General features: G+C 46.3%; 1 protein-coding gene across 9 annotated transcripts in view; it reads right to left on the reverse strand.

Moving 5' to 3' along the window:
- The window catches only part of brd4 (bromodomain containing 4), a 56,638-nt gene that overhangs the window by 21,911 nt on the left and 14,078 nt on the right, over nucleotides 1-20,649 (reverse strand). For 5 of the 9 annotated variants that reach the window (XM_063187545.1, XM_063187532.1, XM_063187518.1 and 2 more), the window contains exon 1: nucleotides 16,796-17,976. The exons of 1 other annotated variant lie outside the window; for it this stretch is intronic. In XM_063187545.1, coding sequence (XP_063043615.1) covers nucleotides 16,796-16,896 — 101 coding nt within the window. In that variant the 5' untranslated portion in view covers nucleotides 16,897-17,976. Of the gene's footprint in view, nucleotides 1-16,795; nucleotides 17,978-20,649 lie in introns of those variants that run through there. 3 more of the 9 variants (XM_063187508.1, XM_063187526.1, XM_063187496.1) reach the window with 1 other exon arrangement.

Consider the following 20,649-nt stretch of genomic DNA (forward strand, 5'->3'; position numbering starts at 1 on the left):
CCGAGACAAAGGATAATGAGGAGAAACGGGGGAAAGAGGAAAAAGAGGAGGGGAGTGGGTGAGAAGAGGGGCATTGTTAGAAACTACTGTCACACAAGCCCACAAACTCATTTGGATTCATATTAATTCACATCATGTCTGCAATCAATGACTGACTCAGGCACAGCATATCTACCCACTAAAACGACTACTGAAAGGTGCACAGACATCATTTTCTTTTCTCTGTCTTTTTTTGCCTTTATTTGACAGGACAGTGAAGGTAATGACAGGAAGTGAGTGAGTGAGTGAGTGAGTGAGTGAGTGAGTGAGTGAGTGAGTGAGTGAGTGAGTGAGTGAGTGAGTGAGTGAGTGAGTGAGTGAGTGAGTGAGTGAGTGAGTGAGTGAGTGAGTGAGTGAGAGAGAGAGAGAGAGAGAGAGACGGGGAAGGGCCGGCAAAGGACCCGAACAGGGAATCGAATCCGGGTCAGCTGCATGGCAAGCAAACGAGTGCCCTACCATTTGCGCCACCACTGTAGGGCCCAGACACTTCATTTTCATGGGTAGCAGCACACACACTATCTGGATCCATTTTAATGCAACAGTAAGAAACTGCCCCCCTTCTACCACCAATCACCACCAACCACTGCCACCCTGCGTCTGCAACAACCCTGTGCCATGTGACAGCAGCGCGTTCTGCTGCTGCTGCTAGCTACCGCTGCTGTCGCCGTCGCTGACAGACACAGAAATATCGTAGCAATTCCCATGGGAACCAACGCAATGCTTCCTCCCAGCTCCTTCCTTCCTCTACCGCAGTGTATCCAGCACAGAGACATGGGACTAGGGGCTTTGTGTGAACGTGTGTGTGCACGTGTATGTGTGTACGTATGTGTACGTATGTGTACGTATGTGTACGTGTGTGTACGTGTGTGTGTGTGTGTGTGTGTGTGTGTGTGTGTGTGTGTGTGTGTGTGTGTGTGTGTGTGTGTGCGCGTGCGTACATTTGTGTGTGTTAGTCCCGCTGTGGTGGTCTTAATTTAGCTCTTTTCTCATTATGCGCTATTGTCATGAAGTGGGTGCCGTGCCGTGCCGTTCCCTCCTTGCTGTGCCTTCCACAGACTGCTGAACCTGCAGAATTCAATGACAGCGCTCGTGGGGCTGAGTAGAAAAGAAACTCATTGCACACCTCTTGGTTGTTTTTCTCCCCCCTTCTCCTGCCCCTCTCATCATGTTGTTTCTTCCTTGAAGTAGTCCTATTTGCACCCCCGTACGCCGTCTTGTCAACACAATGTCTGTGCATACTTGAGTAACTTACATCAACAACAACATCCTGTGCTTCGAGCTCTCCCGCAGATCACAAAAGAGACGGCGGCAGCACGCATGCAGACATCACAAAGAAGAAGCATGGCTGTTAGCGCTATGTTTGAAATCTGAAATATGCGGCACAGCACAGGCAGCACCTTCTGTGTTTGTGTCTGGTATGGTGCGCATGTGCGACGTGGCGTGTGTATGAATCTGGTGGTGTGTGTCAGTGAGTCTTGTGTGTGTGTGTATGTGTCTGGTGGTGTGTGTCAGTGAGTCTTGTGTGTGTGTATACGTCTGGTGGTGTGTGTCAGTGAGTCTTGTGTGTGTGTGTGTATAGGTCTGGTGGTGTGTGTCAGACAGTGAGTCTTGTGTGTATGCGGGGTCTGTGTATGCGTCTGGTGATGTGTGTCTGTCAAGTGTGTCTTGTGTGTATGCGGGGGCTGATGGAGCGCTGACTCCAAAGCTATACTGAAGACAGGAGCGGAATGCCCTGGGGCTCGTATAACTGATCTCTTAATGTGAGTGGAGGGTGAGGGAGAGGTCACGCTAGCTTGCTTACTTGCTTGCTTGCTTACTGACAGGGAAGCAAGTATGGATTGGCACAACATAATATGGCACAGCCGTGGGAAGTCTGTTGGGCCTGGGTCTGTATGTGAATCTGTGCTTCTCTTTGTCTGTGTGTGTATGTGTGTGTGTGTGTGTACGTGTGTGTGTGCGTGTGTGTGTACATGTGTGCGTGTGTATGTGTGTATGTACATGTGTGCGTGTGTATGTGTGTATGTACATGTGTGCGTGTGTGCGTGTGCATCCGTGCGTGCTGGTGGGGTAATCTCAGGTCATACCACCAGGACCTTAAGGGGATTCCTTCCTCTCCCAACCAGGAGTCTCTTTATCAGACCGGAAATAATGGAAAACAAATAAGCAAGTCTTCCACCTGACCAGACACTCACTTGACACTTGTGACTAGGGCTAGACTACATGATCAAAAAAGCAGTAATGATGGCCGAAATGTTGGAATTGCCTTGCCTGTTTGATATCACATTGATTAAGGGATGTATCCTAAGACAGACACTACCGTCCAATATCCCATATAAGATTACAAGAATTGTGATTCACACGACACACTGCACATAACCAATCCATCATTGCACAAAGGACGTCTAGTCAAGTCAAAAGTCAAGTCGAGGACGATGAAATACCAACAAGGGTGATCCCCATGATTGGTGATGATGACTACTATAATGACAAAGCTAAATCACGTAATTGACTGAGATTGTTGTGAAGAAGAACTGTAAAGTGCTCCTGTTGTCCAGGGCATAGATCAAGGCTCAATGCACAACAGCTTCTGACGTCACAATTACAGCAGCCCAGCTCAACTGACGGCAGCTCGATTGAGCTAAGGCCATAAGGTTCATTAAACTTTGTTGCTCCAAAACATTGGATAAAAATGCCCAATTATGTTTTTTTTTTTTTTTACTATACTGACCAGAGCAGGTGCCTACTAGGTAGTGGTCTACAGATCAATTGTGCCCCCCCCGTTAATGACACAAAATTACTTAAATAAAAAGGCTGTTGTCCCAGTGGTTTACAGATGTAGCCTAATACCAAAGAAATGCAAAATATGAGTTCAGGTAACTTACCAGACCCCACGCAGACCCATATCTCTGGAATTGATGTTTAACACATTTTGTCTTGTACCTGGCATATGCACCTGGAATATGCACAAGACTAGTTCTCACAATATTTGCGTCCTGTGCAGATCTTCACTTCCTGGGAGTGCTGGAATAGTTCAAGTACTGGAAAGCTTCTTGACAGCTTTACAAGCACACAAGTGAAACTGAAGAATCTATGCCAACATTCACCAACGTACTGTAGGTGGTGTGTGAATTACTACAGGAAACAACAGAGATGCCTGAAGCCTGTGCGCTGAGTGCAGTGCTTGAGAGGAAGGACCACAACACAATAATAGACGGTAGCGTCCAACGTCATTGTGAAAACCCCAGACACACAGCTCCTAACCAAAAGTGATGAAAGCCAGTGATGAAGTGGTGAGCAAGAGCCAAAATGAGAGCAACCGCTCACTTGGCGCTCAAATAACACTTGCCGACGGGCTGATTCATGAGAGAGAGGAAGAAAGAAAGAAAGAAAAAGACAGACAGAAAGAAAAAAGAAAAAAAGAAGAAAAGAAAGACTTGTGGCGGAGTGCTATACTATCAGCGGTGCTTGAGAAAGTGGGGAGGAAGCAAAGGAAGTTTCCTTCCTCTGGGCTTTGGTCTGATCTGGCCTGAGGTGTGAGGTCGACGCCGGTCCACTCGCCAGCTCTGGTCTCATTGGACGCTAACTAGATATGGGAGGGGGCTTTTCTTCCCTTACCTCAACTCTCTTTCTCTCACCCTTGTTCGGGTCCGGAGCCCGAACTACCTCTTTTCTCTCCGTCTCCCTCTACTAGGCTAATCATCCGCATCTACATGAACTGTTCCACTTCCCCAGCCATCTCACACACACACACACACACACACACACACACACACACACACACACACGCACACACACACACACACACACACACACACACACACACACACACACACACACACACACACACACACACACACACACACACACACACACACACACACACACACACACACAGTCAGCCAACCGCCTGGTCCGACAACAAACTAGTTGTTGTGACGCAGGGGACACTGTGTTCAAGAAAGACAGCACAGAGACTGCAAAGATAGTCATGAGCACCAAGGCCATGACTGTTCCTTTTTGGAGGGAAACAAGCCAGAAGGGGGATATGCCAGTTGAAGAAAGTGTTCTAAAAACATGAAAAACACAGGCACGCATACACACAGCCTTAGTTTCAACCAACTGAACGAGAACGCACACGCACGCACGCACAAGCACACGATGGATTCAGCCAGTGGCGTCAGAGTCACATGTCTCGACTGGAGTTTCTTTTTCCCGAAACAGCAAAGCACAGGGGAGGGGAGGTTGAGGGGAGGGGACTAGCCGACTGGCTGGCTGGCTGACTGCTGGGCAGCAGCAGTAGCAGCGGCGGCGGCGTGACTGCAGGGGAAAGAATGCCAAACTGTCTGACGACTGCCAAGGCTGAGACCTCTCAGAGCGTACACACACAGCAAACGCAGCACAGCACACACAGCAAACGCAGCACAGCACACACACAGCAAACGCTGCAAACACACAGACCTGTACGGTGCAGCGAAAATGCCACTCGCACCACAACAGAGGAAAGAAAGAGGGGACGTGGTTGTTGTATGCAAATACTATCAAAGCAACCAGTGGAATCATGGCTGAGGGAATCGCTGGCTCGCCTAACTCCTAGACTATACTTGCTGGGCTTACGCAAACAACTTAAATGATTAGCCGTGCTGAATCACAGTGTGCACACCACACACACACGATGACTGGCCGCCTCCACCCCCACACTCACACTCACGACCCGAATGATGTCATTGAACTGTTGTAAACTTTGGGAAACACCTTCACCTGCCTCCATTTGGGCTTCTAATTCTGTTGACTAAGGGTGCTCTAGAACAGTGGTTCCCAACCTATGGGTCGGGACCCAACCTATGGGTCGCCAAAGATTCACAGGGGGTTGCGAAGCCTTCTTGATTTTAAGGGGTTTAACTTTAAATACCTTAAATAGCCGATGTTGAATAAGAATTCATTTTAATAATACAGGTACATGCATAGAAGCAACAAAATGTAGGCTAAATGCAAACATTTAATCTATATTTGACCAAAGACAAAAAAATAATGAGTTTTCGCAGAAAACAGAGGGCATCATGTGACTCCCTGTTGTGCAGGCGCTCGCACAGTTGGGTCACCAAAGCATACAAAGGTAAAAACATGGGTCCCTGAAGAAAAAGGTTGGGAATCACTGCTCTAGCTGATAGCAGTCTGTGCAGGCTTAGAAATACACATAAGACTTTCAGACATGCCATTTAAGCTTAGTTTGGCATTTGTGTCAAACAGCAGCACTTGGAAAGAGAGAATCCATTTTTTGGTTATAACTTGCCCAGAGAAGCACACGATTAAGCAACAGTCACAGGCAAAAACATGGAATCTGATCAGCGTATTAAGTCAAAATGTGGACATGTTGCGCAAAATACACATTGACAAGCCTTTTCTTATCTTATATTTGTGCAAATCAGCTGGGAGAAATCTGTGTGCGTAAATAGTCATTGGGTATTTTTTGTGTTGCTTATACAGTAACGTTTTGTGTTATTTAATTACATTGATGTTTGACATGCCACATGAATTAGGACATTTTTCTTCAACACATCTTGTATTCTCTCTGCTAGTGGTGTTTTTTTGCCTTTCGCCTGGCTAACTCAACCATAGAGAATAATAGGTTAATGATAAGCCACTGAGACTGCAATGTTTGTGTTGTGTTGTGTCCAACAGGAATGTTTTTGGCCAATACAAAGCAAAAGTGAGGTGAAGCAATGAGTTGGCGCTCCGGCTCTCCCTCTTTGACGAGGGCTTAGTCATGCCTGAGACTGGATGGAAAGACTTCGAAGGGGGTATTGGCAACTTACTAGGAGTAGAGATAATACTGTACTTCCCCCTGTGTGGGGGGTTGAGACTGGGTGCCCAGACTGCATCGCCGGGCATCAGCAGCTGAATGAATGGAATGTTAATAGTCTTTTTTACAAAATATTTTTTGGGAGTTTTTCAACTTTATTTAGACAGGACAGTGATGAGTGGGACAGTGAACAGTGCAGTGGGACAGGAAACAGAGAGACGGGGGAGGATCGGGAAATGACCCGGGTCGGGAATCGAACCCGGGTCGCCCGCATAGCAGTCCAGTTCCCAGCCAGGCCTGGCTGGGCCGTAACAGACGTCTTTGAAACTCCTCTAACCTGGCTGGGCTGGAAAAAGCGCAAACGCTGTACACTAGTGAACCCATTTCAACCCTCTATACAACAACTATTCCAAGTTCAGTTATAAGTCAACAACCGTACAAAATTAATCAGCATGCATTTCGGTTTCATGTCGAGTCTTCCCAACAACTAATCCCAGACACAATTTTCTTAAAATAACGGGTGACTTCTGGGCACGTAACCGACGATAAACTGAAGTGTCTCAAAGTTCCTCAAATACAGCAGTGTGTTTACACTTCTGTGTAATTATAGGAGCCAACATGACACAGCAGAGAGGACAGGAGAGGAGAGGAGAGGAGAGGAGAGGAGAGGAGAGGAGAGGAGAGGAGAGGAGAGGAGAGGAGAGGAGAGGTCCAAACCAGGCCATGTGGCATAGTACCAAGGACCGTGTAGCTGAGCGTGACTATCTGGGTCTGTCCTCTCCACTGAGCGGACGGACGGCCTGCCACAGGCAGCAGCGGTCAGCCGGCTCAGCACGTAGGCCACAACACACAGGGCAACTTTTGGAGCAATGTGGCTGGCAAACGACACTAGTACAAGACGTTGTTTGGACTGTGTATCACTATAATACTTTCATCAAGAGAACTTTTTTTTTATATAATTCCACCCGAAAATTATGAGCCAATTTTGTTGTTACTCAGCAACATTGCTCAGAAAGTTGCCATTGTGTGTCATTACCTTTAGTCTGGGAGCTGCCCTGACCAGATATGCCTGCTGCATACAGGAAGTGGGCCACCAGAGCAGACAGCCAGTGGGAACAGCCAGTGGGAGTAGGCTGGCTGGCAGGCGAGCAGGCAGAGAGGCAGGCAGGCACGCACTTTGCTCCACAGACGAGGTCTGGACTGACTGAGCATGACTAAAGATCCTGCGTAAGGAGGCTAACAGGAGACAATGTGCACTAAACAATGTGTACCAGTACAGTGCAGTCACTGATCAGAATGACGGTGTGTTGGTCTTTCATGAGGTTTTGTACTGAAAGACACAGACAAACACCGAGGCACACACACGCACGCACATGCACGCACTCACACACACGCAGGTGCATGCGCATGCACGCGCACACACCAGATGTAGAGAGACCCACAAAAAATTACACTTGCACCAGCTGTCCATTGACAGGCAATATCATTAGTCACTGCTGCAATTATATCTGAGGACAATATTGTGTATCCAGTGACAATTCCACTTCATCATTAACTACTATACTACCAAGACAGGGTGCCATTCCCTCTTGGTTTTTCTATGCAGTCAGTAAATTAAGCGTGAGAACAATCGATGACAAACATTTTCTCTCAGGTCCATAACCTGGAGTAAAAATGCACTGGCTACAATATGCCAGCTGACATTGACTACTGCTGCCTAAAGAAATTGAGTTCACCAAGAGATTCTGGGAGTAAAAATTATATAAAGTATCCAAATAAAGTGGACAAAACAGTCATTAGTCTACGAAAGCATTCCTCTGATGTGCACTTAATCAAAGAGTCTGGGCTACCTGAACGTTTGATCAATAGTATTCATTTTCAGACGCTGGCTCTCATACAGTAATGGGTAGGTCATTAGAAAGGTTTTCTGTTGACACTGTATCGAAACTCACAAGAAATACTAGACAGGCCAATCAATTAGGCAACAGAAGTTATCAGAAGTGTTAAGTGCTAAGCTAAATGTAGCCCTTGAAAACTCTCTCTCTTCCAAGGATTTTCTTAGCAAGGTCAGTGACATGAAAAATAAAAGGATGGATTCTGCCGTTGCCAACACAAAATATTAAAGAAGCGTCAAAGAAGCGTCCCTGAGCACAACCACTGTCCAGGAGCTGGTGATGTGCAGTAAAGGAAGGATGAATCACAGCACACTTAGTGGTATTCTTTGCTGGTAGTTTATTTATTATTATTATTTATTAACGCGTTTCGCTGTTTCTTCATCAGGTTCACTGACTGTGATTCATCCTTCCGCTACACTAGTGGTAGACATAAAAGCAATGGTTATTACCCTCTCAATAATGGAATCCTTACCCAGCTGGACTGCTTCCATCTAAGGGCATTAACAACTGTTTTAAAACAATTAATCATCACTGAATACAGCTAGTTCACTTTTAAAATCAAATTTCACTTAAAGGGTTTGTTGCATGGCATACTAGGCATTGACAAGCTGTGGAATAGACAAGAAGTCTGGCATGTGCAAACTATACTGAGCAGGAACTACCAGTAACAGTGGGGCCATGAACATTCACAGCATGTTCTGAGACCAAAGGCTCCTTGGCATGAGCTAGGAGCAAATTTTAGAGTGAGTAGTCCAGTAAGTCCACACACTTGAAATCTTTTTTGGTGCGTTTTATTCCATGGCAGAACTATGTTTCGATGACTGAGGTCTTCTTCGGATTCTATACTCTACTCTTTTCTTTGGTGAAGAACCTGAAGACCTCAATGGTTGAAACATAGTTCTGCCATAGAATAAAACACACAATAAAAAAAGGATTTCAAGTGTGTGGACTCCTCAGTCTAAAATTTGAGTCAGAGATGTGCACAATACTCCTTCTCAATGGACGAGCTAGGAACACTCATCAGTAAGCAGCAAGTCAAGTCATTGCCTTTCCTGAGTCACCTGTGTGACTGACTGTGCGGTATGAAACGGCCTTTAATCAGACAATAATTACACACACAAAAAAACAAAACGACCACAGGTGGCTACTGCACCAGTCTTTCAAGATTTCCTAAGTATTCCAGTCATTCCCGTTATACTGATTTACAGTACGAGTAAATGTTCAATTACACAACTTATGACACATTCAGTCTACACGTCACATCTCATCTCTGATCATCTCACCTTTTTTATATATAGTTAGGACAGGGACAGGGAAGATGTGAAATAGTAAATGGTAAATGTGGACTGCATTTATAAAGCACCTTCACACTCCTTCGAGCACTCAAAGCGCTTTCCATTGTATGCATCACATTCACCCTTTCACACACTGGTGCCAGTGCCAGCTACGCATGGTACCACCCTGCCATTAGGAGCAACTTGGGGCTAAGCATCTTGCTCAAGGACACATTGATGGGGTCAGGCAGAGTGGGGCTTGAACCTGCAATTTTCTGGGTGCCGAACAGCTCCTCTCCCACCTGAGCCACCACCGCTCGACGTGACGGGAAAGTGGTGGGAGAGAGATGGGATAGGGCCGGTGCCCAGAGCTGCATCTTGCCACCAGGCAAGGCAGGCAGCTGCTTGGGGCCCCCAAGCCCCTAGATAGTGAATAACAGCCCACATTTTACCACAGTAGTGGCGATTTTGGTTCAAATTATAATTTTTTTGTATTTTCGCTTGGGGCCCCACCTGACCCTAGAATCGCCTCTGCTGGCGAAGGCCGGACTCAAACCTGGTTCCCCATGTACAGTGCACAGCAATAATGAGTACACCCCTGTTGAGGGGTGTACTCACTTTTGCACCAGCATCATTTCACAAAAGTCGACAAATATGTCATATAAGTTATACTATTGATCTTACTCTTCGGTCATAAGAATAAAAGATGATGCATTACACCTTACTCAGGGCTCCAGACTAACTTTTTGCACTGGTTGCACTGGTGCGCCTAAAACCAGCACAACATTTAGGTGCACCCAAATGTTTTCACCACCCCATACACACACGCATCTCAGCTTTAAAAAAATAATAATTAAAAATAATAACAATAGCAATTTTAATAGCAATATTATAACAATAGCATTATTATTATTATTATAATAATAATAATTATTATTATTATTATTATGATTATTATTGTTATTATTATTATTATTATTATTATTATTATTATTGCTATATTTTAAAAGACCTGGAGCCTTTCATGTGCTAGAGGCTAGTCTTCCAAATGTGCTCCTTATAAAAGACATGACAGTAGGCTACCTAACTAACACATCTACAAGCAGTTTGGCTGGTAGAAAAGACCAAATTAGTAACCTTTTAGTCAGTATATGTGTTTGACTAGTAAGATCAACATACCAGCCTTTTCTGCAATAAGGCTACGAACACGGCACAAGCACAGAGTTACAATATGAAGATGGATGGATGGATGGATGGATGGATGGATGGATAGATTTTTTTTAACAAACCCTGCTAAAAAATGTCATGATTTTTAAAATCATTAGACACAAATAGCTTAGCCTATGTTTACAGTGGAATCTGAGGTGAATTGGGTTTTGTCTATTTCCCTGTTTTTGAGCGCTCTCCCTCTGCATATAATGATTGTGGTATCTTAGCAAGCGCTACGAACAGACACGACAGCACTAGTGCGCTCTCTCTCTCTCTCTCTCTCTCTCTCTCTCTCTCTCTCTCTCTCTCTCTCTCTCTCTCTCTCTCTCTCTCTCTCTCTCTCTCTCTCTCTCTCTCTCTCTCTCTCTCTCTCTCTCTCTCTCTCTCTCTCTCTCTCTCTCTCTCTCTCTCTCTCTCTCTCTCTCTCTCTCTCTCTCTCTCTCTCTCTCTCTCTCTCTCTCTCGTGCTGTGAGGTGCATTAACGATGCCTTGCCGACTCATAGGCAGTAGCCTATGTAGCCTCCTAGTCGCTATCAAAAAACTCTCACAGAAGTCCCGAAAGATAGCGCGTCACCTGTTGTTTGACCAGCTCTGCACGCGTCTGAAACGGGCAGTTATCCGCACCAGTCTGCGTTTTTGTGTGGCAATGTTTAATATCCGTGATTGACTCTCTCGTGTTTAAAATATCCTCAAGTCATTTTGCTGTTTTTACCGTGATTGTAACTCTCTCGTCCGTTGCAAAACTCGCCTGGTTGAGAACACAAAACTCGCTGGAACATGTGAACTCGGATAGTTGAGCGAAGTCGAACATTCTATTCTGAAACGTCGGGTTGCCTGTGAACGAGGAAGGGGGAGAAAGCTATCGGTAGTTCGGAGTTGAAGGAATGACCGCATCGACACGTTTTATTGTGTGATGATGGGCCACTACTGTAGAATGACTATTAATTTTATGTCCATTAAAACGGTTGTTTGGTAATTGATTTTGTTCTACTGATGGCTGGTCGCACCGGTGCGCCTAAAAATATTTTTTAGGCGCACCATTGAAAAAAATGGGCGCATATGCGACCAAATTGGTCGCACTCTGGAGCCCTGTTACTCTATGATCGCTTTGGAAATCACGTTTGTTCTTATTGAAATATTGTTGAAAAATGTTACTTTTCAACAGGGGTGTACTCATTGCTGTGCACTGTATAAGGTACAGTTGCTCTAGACGATGCGCCAAAACATGCCCCATCATCTCACAGGTTGGTAGATAGCCTGGGAGGGAGCACTTGACCACCATAGATCCAACAATGAATTTAGCACAAACAATTTTTTGGTGCTTTTGGCACTACATTTCCTGTAACCATGCAAGCATATGTAGACTGAAACCAGCTGTGGTGTAATGCTTAGGGAGTTGGGACTGTAGAGCCCAAAGTTGCGGGTTCAATCCCCACCCTCGTCAATTCTTTCCTCCCTCCATGGCTTTAGCGCCCTTGAGCAAGGCACCTAACCCCACACAGCTACAGGGACTGTAACCAATGCCATTTCAATGGCAATTGGTTATAAATGGATGGATACAGACCAATGTTAAACCTGTTTGAATACTTAGGCCAAGTAGTCTGTTCATTTGTAGCACAGCTCAGTGACCAGTATTTTTCTTTTAATATTATGGAAATCAAGGACTGTATTATTTACAAAACATAGCCATTGATTTAAACTTAGTCTGGGGAAATCAAAGATAGATTCACAGGCCAAGTGGAGCGAGCGTTGCCTGCTGGCCTTTGTCTGCTGCCAAAAAGTAGAAAAGAGTGAATCTGCTCTATTGAACCAAAGGACAGTGTCAGCTCTTATGCATCAATAGCACATCTGAAGGAGGCCACAAAGTTCGGCAGGTTCAGTTTGAACACAAACTGGCAACATCCAGCAACCTTTGAGAGCATCAGATCACCACCTTGACTTGACAGACTGATTCAAAAGGAGATTTCTTTTATGATTGAGGCTGAAACCAAGAAAGGGCCAACTGCCGTATCATTGTTTCACACTTTAAAGTAAACTATGATGACTTAAGTTATGAATAAGGTGAATGAATGGCACACAGGGGAAACTCCCACACACAATACTTCACACATATTTTCCACCTCAGTCGGGTTTTCTCACAAAGCTGGAGAGTTCTCTGGACGTTACCTACCGCCGTGTGAACAGACAAACTGTGTGCCTGTGTGACTCATCTTCCTCCTTCGACAAAAAAGCACTGCAGTGACGAGATTCAATGTGCGCCATAAGAAATGCATTTACAAAAAAGGGAATTAAGAGCCAACAAGTGATGTCCTGCCCTGGCCTAACTGTAGGGCACTGGGTTTAATACGCCGGCGGCCCGGGTTCAACTCCGGCCCGGGTCATTTGCCGATCCTCTCCCGTCTCCCTCACACTCGCCTCTCATACTGTCCCATCAAAATAAAGGCAAAAATGCCCCTTTAAAAAAATCAAGACTCAACAAGTTGGTTTAAGGGCCAATCCACATAACGGACAATGAAAGATTGCTGCATGAAGAAGCCCAGGTCATGTGTTTCCCAAATTAGTTTTTTTTTAAATAAACCACAGTACTCAAAACTACAGATATGACATCACAATGACCTGTAGACATTTTCTAGATACGATTTTTTTTTTAAAAGTGCATTCCATTCCCCAGTATGGCCAAAAGAGAGAAAATGTATTAATGCCGGTTTAGAATGACGGCAGCTAGCAAGACTGTCATGGCCGTCTTGTCCTTCTGCACAATGTAGGCTAAATAACTGGGTCCAACACCTAGACCTTGTGGCCATTTCTCTCCAGAGGGTTAATTGCCCTGACATCATGGCCTAGTTGTGATTGTTTTTTTGTTTTTTTTAAATGATGATTTCACACTTGGTTGAAACTTCAAAGAGAGGTAATGGCATGAAACCAGGGCACACACCCGCCCACCACTACTGGTCATTAAGTCTCTGAAATGGTTCTCTTTCTGCTCTGACCTGATGTGGCTACCCACCAAGGTCGTCTGAAAATAGCATACTATTACAAACTAATGTCCTAATGTCGTCTGAAAATAGCATATTACACACTAAAGAAATATCTAGAAACACTGACAATTCTCCATTCTAACTAGTCAACCAAAATGCCAATGAAAGGAGTGCAAAATGTACATTATAAGATCAATGCCTAATTTGGTTCAATTTCCATTTTTGAAGACAAATGTCATAAAACAAAGACATATCTTTCAAGAGTTTAGTGTCCTATGGCTGTAAGAAGGCAAGCTTACTTATAGGCTTAGCTTGAGTTTTAGCTCTGTGATGATTTTGGTTTTGATAAAATCAGTGCTGTGCTGTTTTGATCAAGCGTCAAACTTGTAGCAAAACAAGGCTGTCATCATCCAATGACAACATCATGCTTTTGACACGACATGGTCCATTTTAGAAGCCATATAACCAGTTAATGAGGTAAACCACATTTGAACTTGGGGACATACTAGGGGACATACCCCTTTAACTCTTTTTTTGACTCTAATTAATTTCCCTGTTTTCCTTTCATTTACATTTGTTAACTTTGTGAAGCACATTGAGTTGCACCTGTGTATGAAATGCGCTATATAAATAAACTTGTCTTGCCTCGCCTTTAAGAGAACTTCAGTCCTTCCGATAGTTCTACTGATTCCATCTCTTGGTCTGGTGTTGTGGTAGAGTGAGGTTTTGCCACACACGTCTCGCACTTCACATTCCTTTGGTATGAATAATGAGCTGCTCAGAGCAACCGCCAGCAGGCCTGAAGGTGTGGGTGTAGATAGAACCGCACGCACGCACGCACGCACGCACGCACGCACGCACGCACGGTCTATGACTCAAGAGAAGGGAGAGACCAAGCTGCTCTAGTCTGACCTGAGTAGCTACACAAGATCCTGCCCTGCCCCCTTTCAGCTCGCCTCCCACTCACAGCCCTACTACAAACGCACAAGACACATACCCACAACAAGACAGATACCCACAACCAAACACACACACACACACACACAAGCACACACGCACACACACACTTCAGGGCAGGCTGATTGACTTCCTGCCTCCACCCGCCATCCTGGCCGGCCTCTCTGGAATAGAGTTTGACCTTTGACCGGGACATAGATCATTATGTAGTTGTGTGGAATGCTAGGCTGAGGAGGATATGGTCTCTTGTTGTAACACAAGGCAGCCGCACCAGGAAATCTGGTGCTATGCACAGACCAAACCCACAGCACTGTGTGTGGGTGTGTGTGTATGAGGCACAGAAAGGAAGTCAAGAAGAGGAAGAACAAAAATGACCAAGCAGCACACACAAACACTACAAAAAAGCCGTGAAAAACAACCATGCTCTGAGATTAGCGAGACAAAATATTGGCATTACCCAGGAAAGGTACACACAAAACCTGTCCCTAGGGCGCACACTTAGGACTTAGGTCGCTCACTCGAGTCCCTCACTTAACACTGTGTGGAGTGGACTGTTGCAGTAGGAGAGGCACTCCTGGTTATTTGCTTGAAAGCCGATTCATTAATAATGAATGTGTCTGCAACTGCACAGAACAGGACCATCACGCCGGCGTCCCCTTCTCCCCTCTCTTTCCTTCACCCGTTGTGTGCTCATGTGTGCTCATCTTTCACAGTCCATAGGGCAAGCCATGCTGCGACTGCCTGTCTGCCTGTCTGCCTGTCTGCCTGTCTGCCTGTCTGCCTGTCTGCCTGTCTGCCTGTCTCAGGCTCCCTGGGGGAGACGCATGTCTAACGACCTCCAGACTCTGTGCCTCCTCTCCTCTCCTCTCCTCTCCTCTCCTCTCCTCTCCTCTCCTCTCCTCTCCTCTCCTCTCCTCACTCCTGCACTGTTGTATAGGGCAGTGGTTGTTAACCTGGAGTGCGGGCACTCCCTGGGGGTGCACGGAATTTTGCTTGTGTTGAGGTTGTGACCAAAATTCTGCAAACAAACACTATAATCAGGCCCTCATGCAAAGTAATTAATCACTTACATCATTTTTAGTGAGTATGGAAGTATTGGTTGGGGGTGCGCAGCTTGTCTTGAGCGCAGGTAAGGGGGTTAAGAATCACTGGCATAGGGAGTGATAGAAAGGTTGTCTGAAGAATAAGGAGTACCGGCTTCCTTAAAAGAGAACAGATTGAAGTGTTCTTTTGCTTAGATGGAACAATGACTTCCTTTTGCTGAGGACTGATACAGACTTCTTCTAGGGAGGTTTTTTTTTATCCGTTTATCTTAGATTTGATGCTCACAGTCACCTAAAGACGACTGTCATATAGATGACAAAGACAAAGCATTGCTGCTGCATATAATCTTTCAGTACTTGGTAAGTAAACCGCATTGTTCCTGGTGTCTCCGTCAACGTCGTCTTCATGTGTGTGGAAGAGGAGTAATGTCGGTCCATAAGGAGTGGAATTGCACACAGACACGGACCCTCAGGCCAAGTCAATGACATGTCAAAGGTGATGGTGGTTAACAGCAGTCGGAGCATGTGCAAGAGCACAGTCAGCCTTCATATGGACCTCAAGGACAAGGCTCCAGATCAACCCATCTCTCCTTTCAGGCAACTGAGGAGCCAGCCAGCACCAGACATGTAGAATCAAGCCAAACTCTTGCCGTGTCACGCAAAAAAGGGGGTTGTGCTCTTACGTGGCTAGGCTGCCAAGGCAAAATGTTGGGCAATAGAGAAAGAGAAACCATACCAGGCCAAGGACAGGAATTCAAGATCAGAACCAGAAATGGGACAGTGGGCCGTTTGAGGACACCACGTTGCCTGCACAAGCCACTAGTCAGTCAGTCAGTTTTTTTTCCCCCGACATCTGTCAATAATACATTTTAGACACAGACACACACACAGACACACATACACACACCTAGGTCATTCCTCAGTCACACTGCTGAGGTAAACAAATAAAATGGGCTCAAAGACAGAGGAAACACACACGCACAAACACGCACACACACACACACACACACACACACACACACACACTGAACGGCGTATTCAATAACTATGTGCTGCTTTGCCGTCCAAATAGTCAGCCATGACCAGAGCCAGCTTGATTTACTGGGAAAGAATTCTTAGAACACACAGAACAGTCAAGTGAGCCTTGCCCAGTGAGGACAGGTTTCCAAAAACTTGCCTGCTGCCACAACAAATACACCACCCCCTCTTCCTCTGAAAACCCCCCTCCCCCCTTCCCACACACACTCACACACACACACACACATATACTCCCCTCCCACCAGGAGGTTGGCTATTCCGGCCTTTTTAGCTTTTCTGCTAACAATGCAGCCCTCACTGGGTTCTACAGAGTCTTTTGGGTGAAAATAACAACAGGGAAAATATAATAAATATTGACTTGTGCCTTGTCTACATTATAAGACTCTGAATTGAAAACATCTGTTAAAAAGAAAGAAATTGTTTTTAAGCGTATGGCCAGGTAACCATACAGACCCAAGGTGTTATCTAAAGCTAAACTCACAGTCTTCGGATATTTACAGAAACCCTAAGAAAACACTGGTTCTATATTTTACACAGTTCGGGAGATGTTACGTTACGTTACCTTTTCACTGCCACGGAATAATGGGCTATTTTCTCCAAAAGAGCATCCAGTGTCTGAAAATCCAGCAGATCATTTGATTTCGAATGCATCTTGTAATCCATTTATGGAGCGCCTCAGAGAGAAAACAAAACTGAAAGCCAAAAAGGGAGACGGACCAGACAGGAGTGAAAAAAAAACAAGACCAGAAAAAGAAGTAGTTTGGTATTCCTTCTCAGCCCCAAACACTGGAAGTGTTCCTTCTCAGAATCTCCGGCATGGACTCGTATATCCCAAAGCAATCCATGGAGCCAAGACACTCACAGTCTCCCTCACACTCATACCCTCGCGGATCTTAATCCATAGTGCTGTGGAAAAGAGAGGGACTTTCCCCCCTTTCTCCAAAAAGAAAAATGGACTGAAGGGAGCCCAGGAGCCGGTCGGTCGGCGCGAGCGAGAAAGAAAGGCACCGAGTGACAACGAGTGAAAGAGAAGAGAGCGCTGAGCTGAGCTCAGCCCAGGCAGCAGGGGAGGAGGAGGGGAGGCCTTGGGCAGCCAGGCAGGCTAGCTCTCTCTCTCTCTCTCTCTCTCTCTCTCTCTCACTGGCGCTGTCTCTCTCCGTTTCTCTCTCTCTCTCTCCCCCTCTGTCTCTCTTCTCTGTCTGTTTCTGGCTGCGTTAGCTCCTCTGTGTGCCGGTCTTCTCTCCGCCCCCTCCCCCTCTCGGCAGCACAACGGCCCAGTTGCCACAGGCACTTCTCTCCATTGTGTGTCCACCCCAGGTCTCCCCTTCACTCACCACCAACACACACAGGAGGAGGAGAAGGAGAGACACACAGGGGGAAGCAGGGAAGGAGCAGGAGGAGGAGGAGGGAGGGAGAGAGAGAGAGCGGGAGGACACTGTAGAAAGAAAGGGGGCCAAAATGATTGCCCAGGTTGTGGTATTTTCATTTAAAAATTGGAAGAAAAAAGAACAAGAGGAGCACTTTCTTTCTCTCTCTCTCTCTCCTTCCCTCACTCTCTTGGCGGCGAGCAGCGTGCTGTTACTCAACGGTGAAAATGGCTCGGCTGCTTCCTCATTGAAAACAGCCTCTGCCCAAACACCCCTCCCCTTGCACTCCCTCTCTCTCACTCACTCGCTCGCTCCGTCCCTCCCTCCTTCTCTCTGTTTCTTGTGCTCTCTCTCTCTACCTCTCCCTCTCTCTCACTCACTCACTCACTCACCCACCCACTACCTCCCTTGCTCAGCTCATCCCCTCCCTTTTTCTTTCCCCATCAATAGCTCTAGGTTTTGTCCCTCCCCCTTTTTGCCTTCCTTTCTCTCTGGCTTGCTCACACTCACTCACACATACACACACTCACTGTTTCTCTAGCACTACCTCCCTCCCCCTTCTTCTCAGTCTCTGGCTCTCTCCTTCATACACACACATGCACCTTAAGCTCCCTACCCCCTTCCTTCCTTCCTTCTATTACACGCTGCCCTTCCCCCCTTTTCTTCAGTATGATCTACCCCCCCAATCATACACCACTACCCAATCAAGACTGCCCTTATCTGCTGCTCCACTGCCCACGCTCCACTCGCATCGCATGCATTCAAACATTCACACGCGTCTAGAGTAGTCTAGACTACGTTGCCTGCCTGGCACAAAAGCTTCCTCTACCACAGACACCGGCTGGGTGGCGCGGCGGACAGGCACACACTACACTACCCACCATCACACAAAAACTGCTATAAAAACACACACACACACACACACACACACACGCACTAAGCAAGTCAGAAAAGTGATATATTGCTGGAAAGCAAAACTGATATTTCAGTAGCACCTGTTCAACATTAAGTACTGTGTATGCTTATTTAACCCACCACCGGACGCATCAGCAACTAAATATCACCGTTTAACAGTAAGTTGAAGCTTAAACTTATAATATCCTCCCTAACATCCTCTTCTAATTAATAACAAAGATACAAAACAATGTAGTCCAGATTAAATGCCCAGCACAAATATTTTCGTAATAATATAATTATAAGCTACAGAGAAGCAATGACAACCATAGCGGTGATGTCAGTGAAAGTAGCAGTTTGTAAAGCCCCTCCACAAGCTGATGTACTATGACTATGAGGTCCAAGCTTTTGTTGTTGTTTGGATTAGCCAACCATGTGTTCAGACCTCTGCTCAACGCATCAGCACGTGGCCACTCCATTCAAAAGAGTAAAGTATGTTACTCCTGACTACACATTTACACACTGCTGCACAGAAAGGGGTTGGGGGGGGGAAGAGAGAGAGAGAGAGAGAGAGAGAGAGAGAGAGAGAGAGAGAGAGAGAGAGAGAAGAGAGAAGAGAGAGAGAGAGAGAGAGAGAGAGAGAGAGAGAGAGAGAGAGAGAGAGAGAGAGAGAGAGAGAGAGAGAAGAGAGAAGAGAGAAGAGAAGGGATACAGCCTCTCATTTCTCCAAGCAGGCAGATCCAGGCTGCAGAGTGCCAACCCAACTGCACTGGAGTGCCAGCTGTCACACAGTCATTGAGTGGCACACAAAAACATCATGACGACTCTATTCAGCCCCCGCCAGGCCGAGGACCACCCAAACAACCCGCAATTACAGCAGCACAACAACACTGACTGACTGAAGAACTGGCAACTGTGTGTGTGCGTGTGTGTGTGTCGTGTGTGTGTGTGTGTGTGTGTCGTGTGTGTGTGTGTCGTGTGTGTGCGTGTGTGTGTGTCGTGTGTGTGTGTGTGTGTGCGTACCACGCAAGACTGCCAGAGAGGGGAAGAAAGGACAAGAGTGAATGAATGAAACAGAGGCAGTACATGGCTGTGGGTAGGTAGGTAGGTGTCAAAACAGAAGGAAGAGAGACGTCAGTCAGTGGCAGCGGAGTCACAGCTTGGGAATACAGCAGTAGGGCAGTAATTGGGATCCGCGGGAATACCACAGTGCCAGCCAGACACAACAGGGACCCCACAAACCCCTTCTGATCAATCACTGACTGAAGCGCACGCACGCACACACGCACGCACGCACACAGACCCCCCCCCCAATAACTTTCTCCAATCATTAACACTCCCAGCAAGGCTAACAGGTTTCAGTAATTGGCAGGTATGAGTTAGCCCTCCCAGAGGCCAATGTTGTGTTGTGCGTGTATGTGTGTCATCCATATAGCCCGTCTTGCTGAGTCATGTCTCGGCGGGGGGGTGGTAGTAGTGGGGGTTAAGGGAAGGGGTTGGCTTGTGCAGCATGTTGTGAGCTGGCCTTGTGCATTTCTGAAAAGCCAAGACCTCAGTCTATGAGGATACCATATTGTTTTGTCATTCACAATCAGTTTTTTTCTTTCAACATTCAGTGTTTCCCTCGGATTTTTTGTTAGTCAAGGTGGTGGGGCGTTAAAAGTATCGATTTTTTTTGGCTAAGCAACTTTAGAAATTACATACATACCGTAATATATCTTGTCAAGGTGGCCTCCTTAGCAATAAAGTTCTAGGGGAAACCCTGCCATTACAACCTGTTTTAGCCACTTTCTCAATAGTCAGTGCCATATCCCTTCTTCTTGCTGAGTCATGTCTTGGAGTGGTAGTGGTAGTGGTGTAGGGAGGTTAGGGGGCTCGGGGGGCGGTTGGCTTGCGTAGTGTGTTGCGAGCTGCTGCCCTGCCCCTGATGAGGCATCATGACATAGCTGAGAGCTGAGTAATGCCTTCCCAGCGCAGCGCGCACACCGAGACGGGGATCACTTACGGGAAAACGCTCCGTTCTGCCGCCCGCCCCCGTATGGGAGGGAGCAAGTGAGAGTGTCGTGTGTGTGTGTGCGAGCGCATGTGTGTGTGTTTTTTTCTTCCTTTGGGTTGAGGAAAGGAGAAAAACACACATGACCAGGCATATTTGCAT

The sequence above is a fragment of the Engraulis encrasicolus genome, chromosome 2, assembly GCF_034702125.1.
Source record: "Engraulis encrasicolus isolate BLACKSEA-1 chromosome 2, IST_EnEncr_1.0, whole genome shotgun sequence".
NCBI classification, from domain to species: Eukaryota; Metazoa; Chordata; class Actinopteri; order Clupeiformes; family Engraulidae; genus Engraulis; species Engraulis encrasicolus.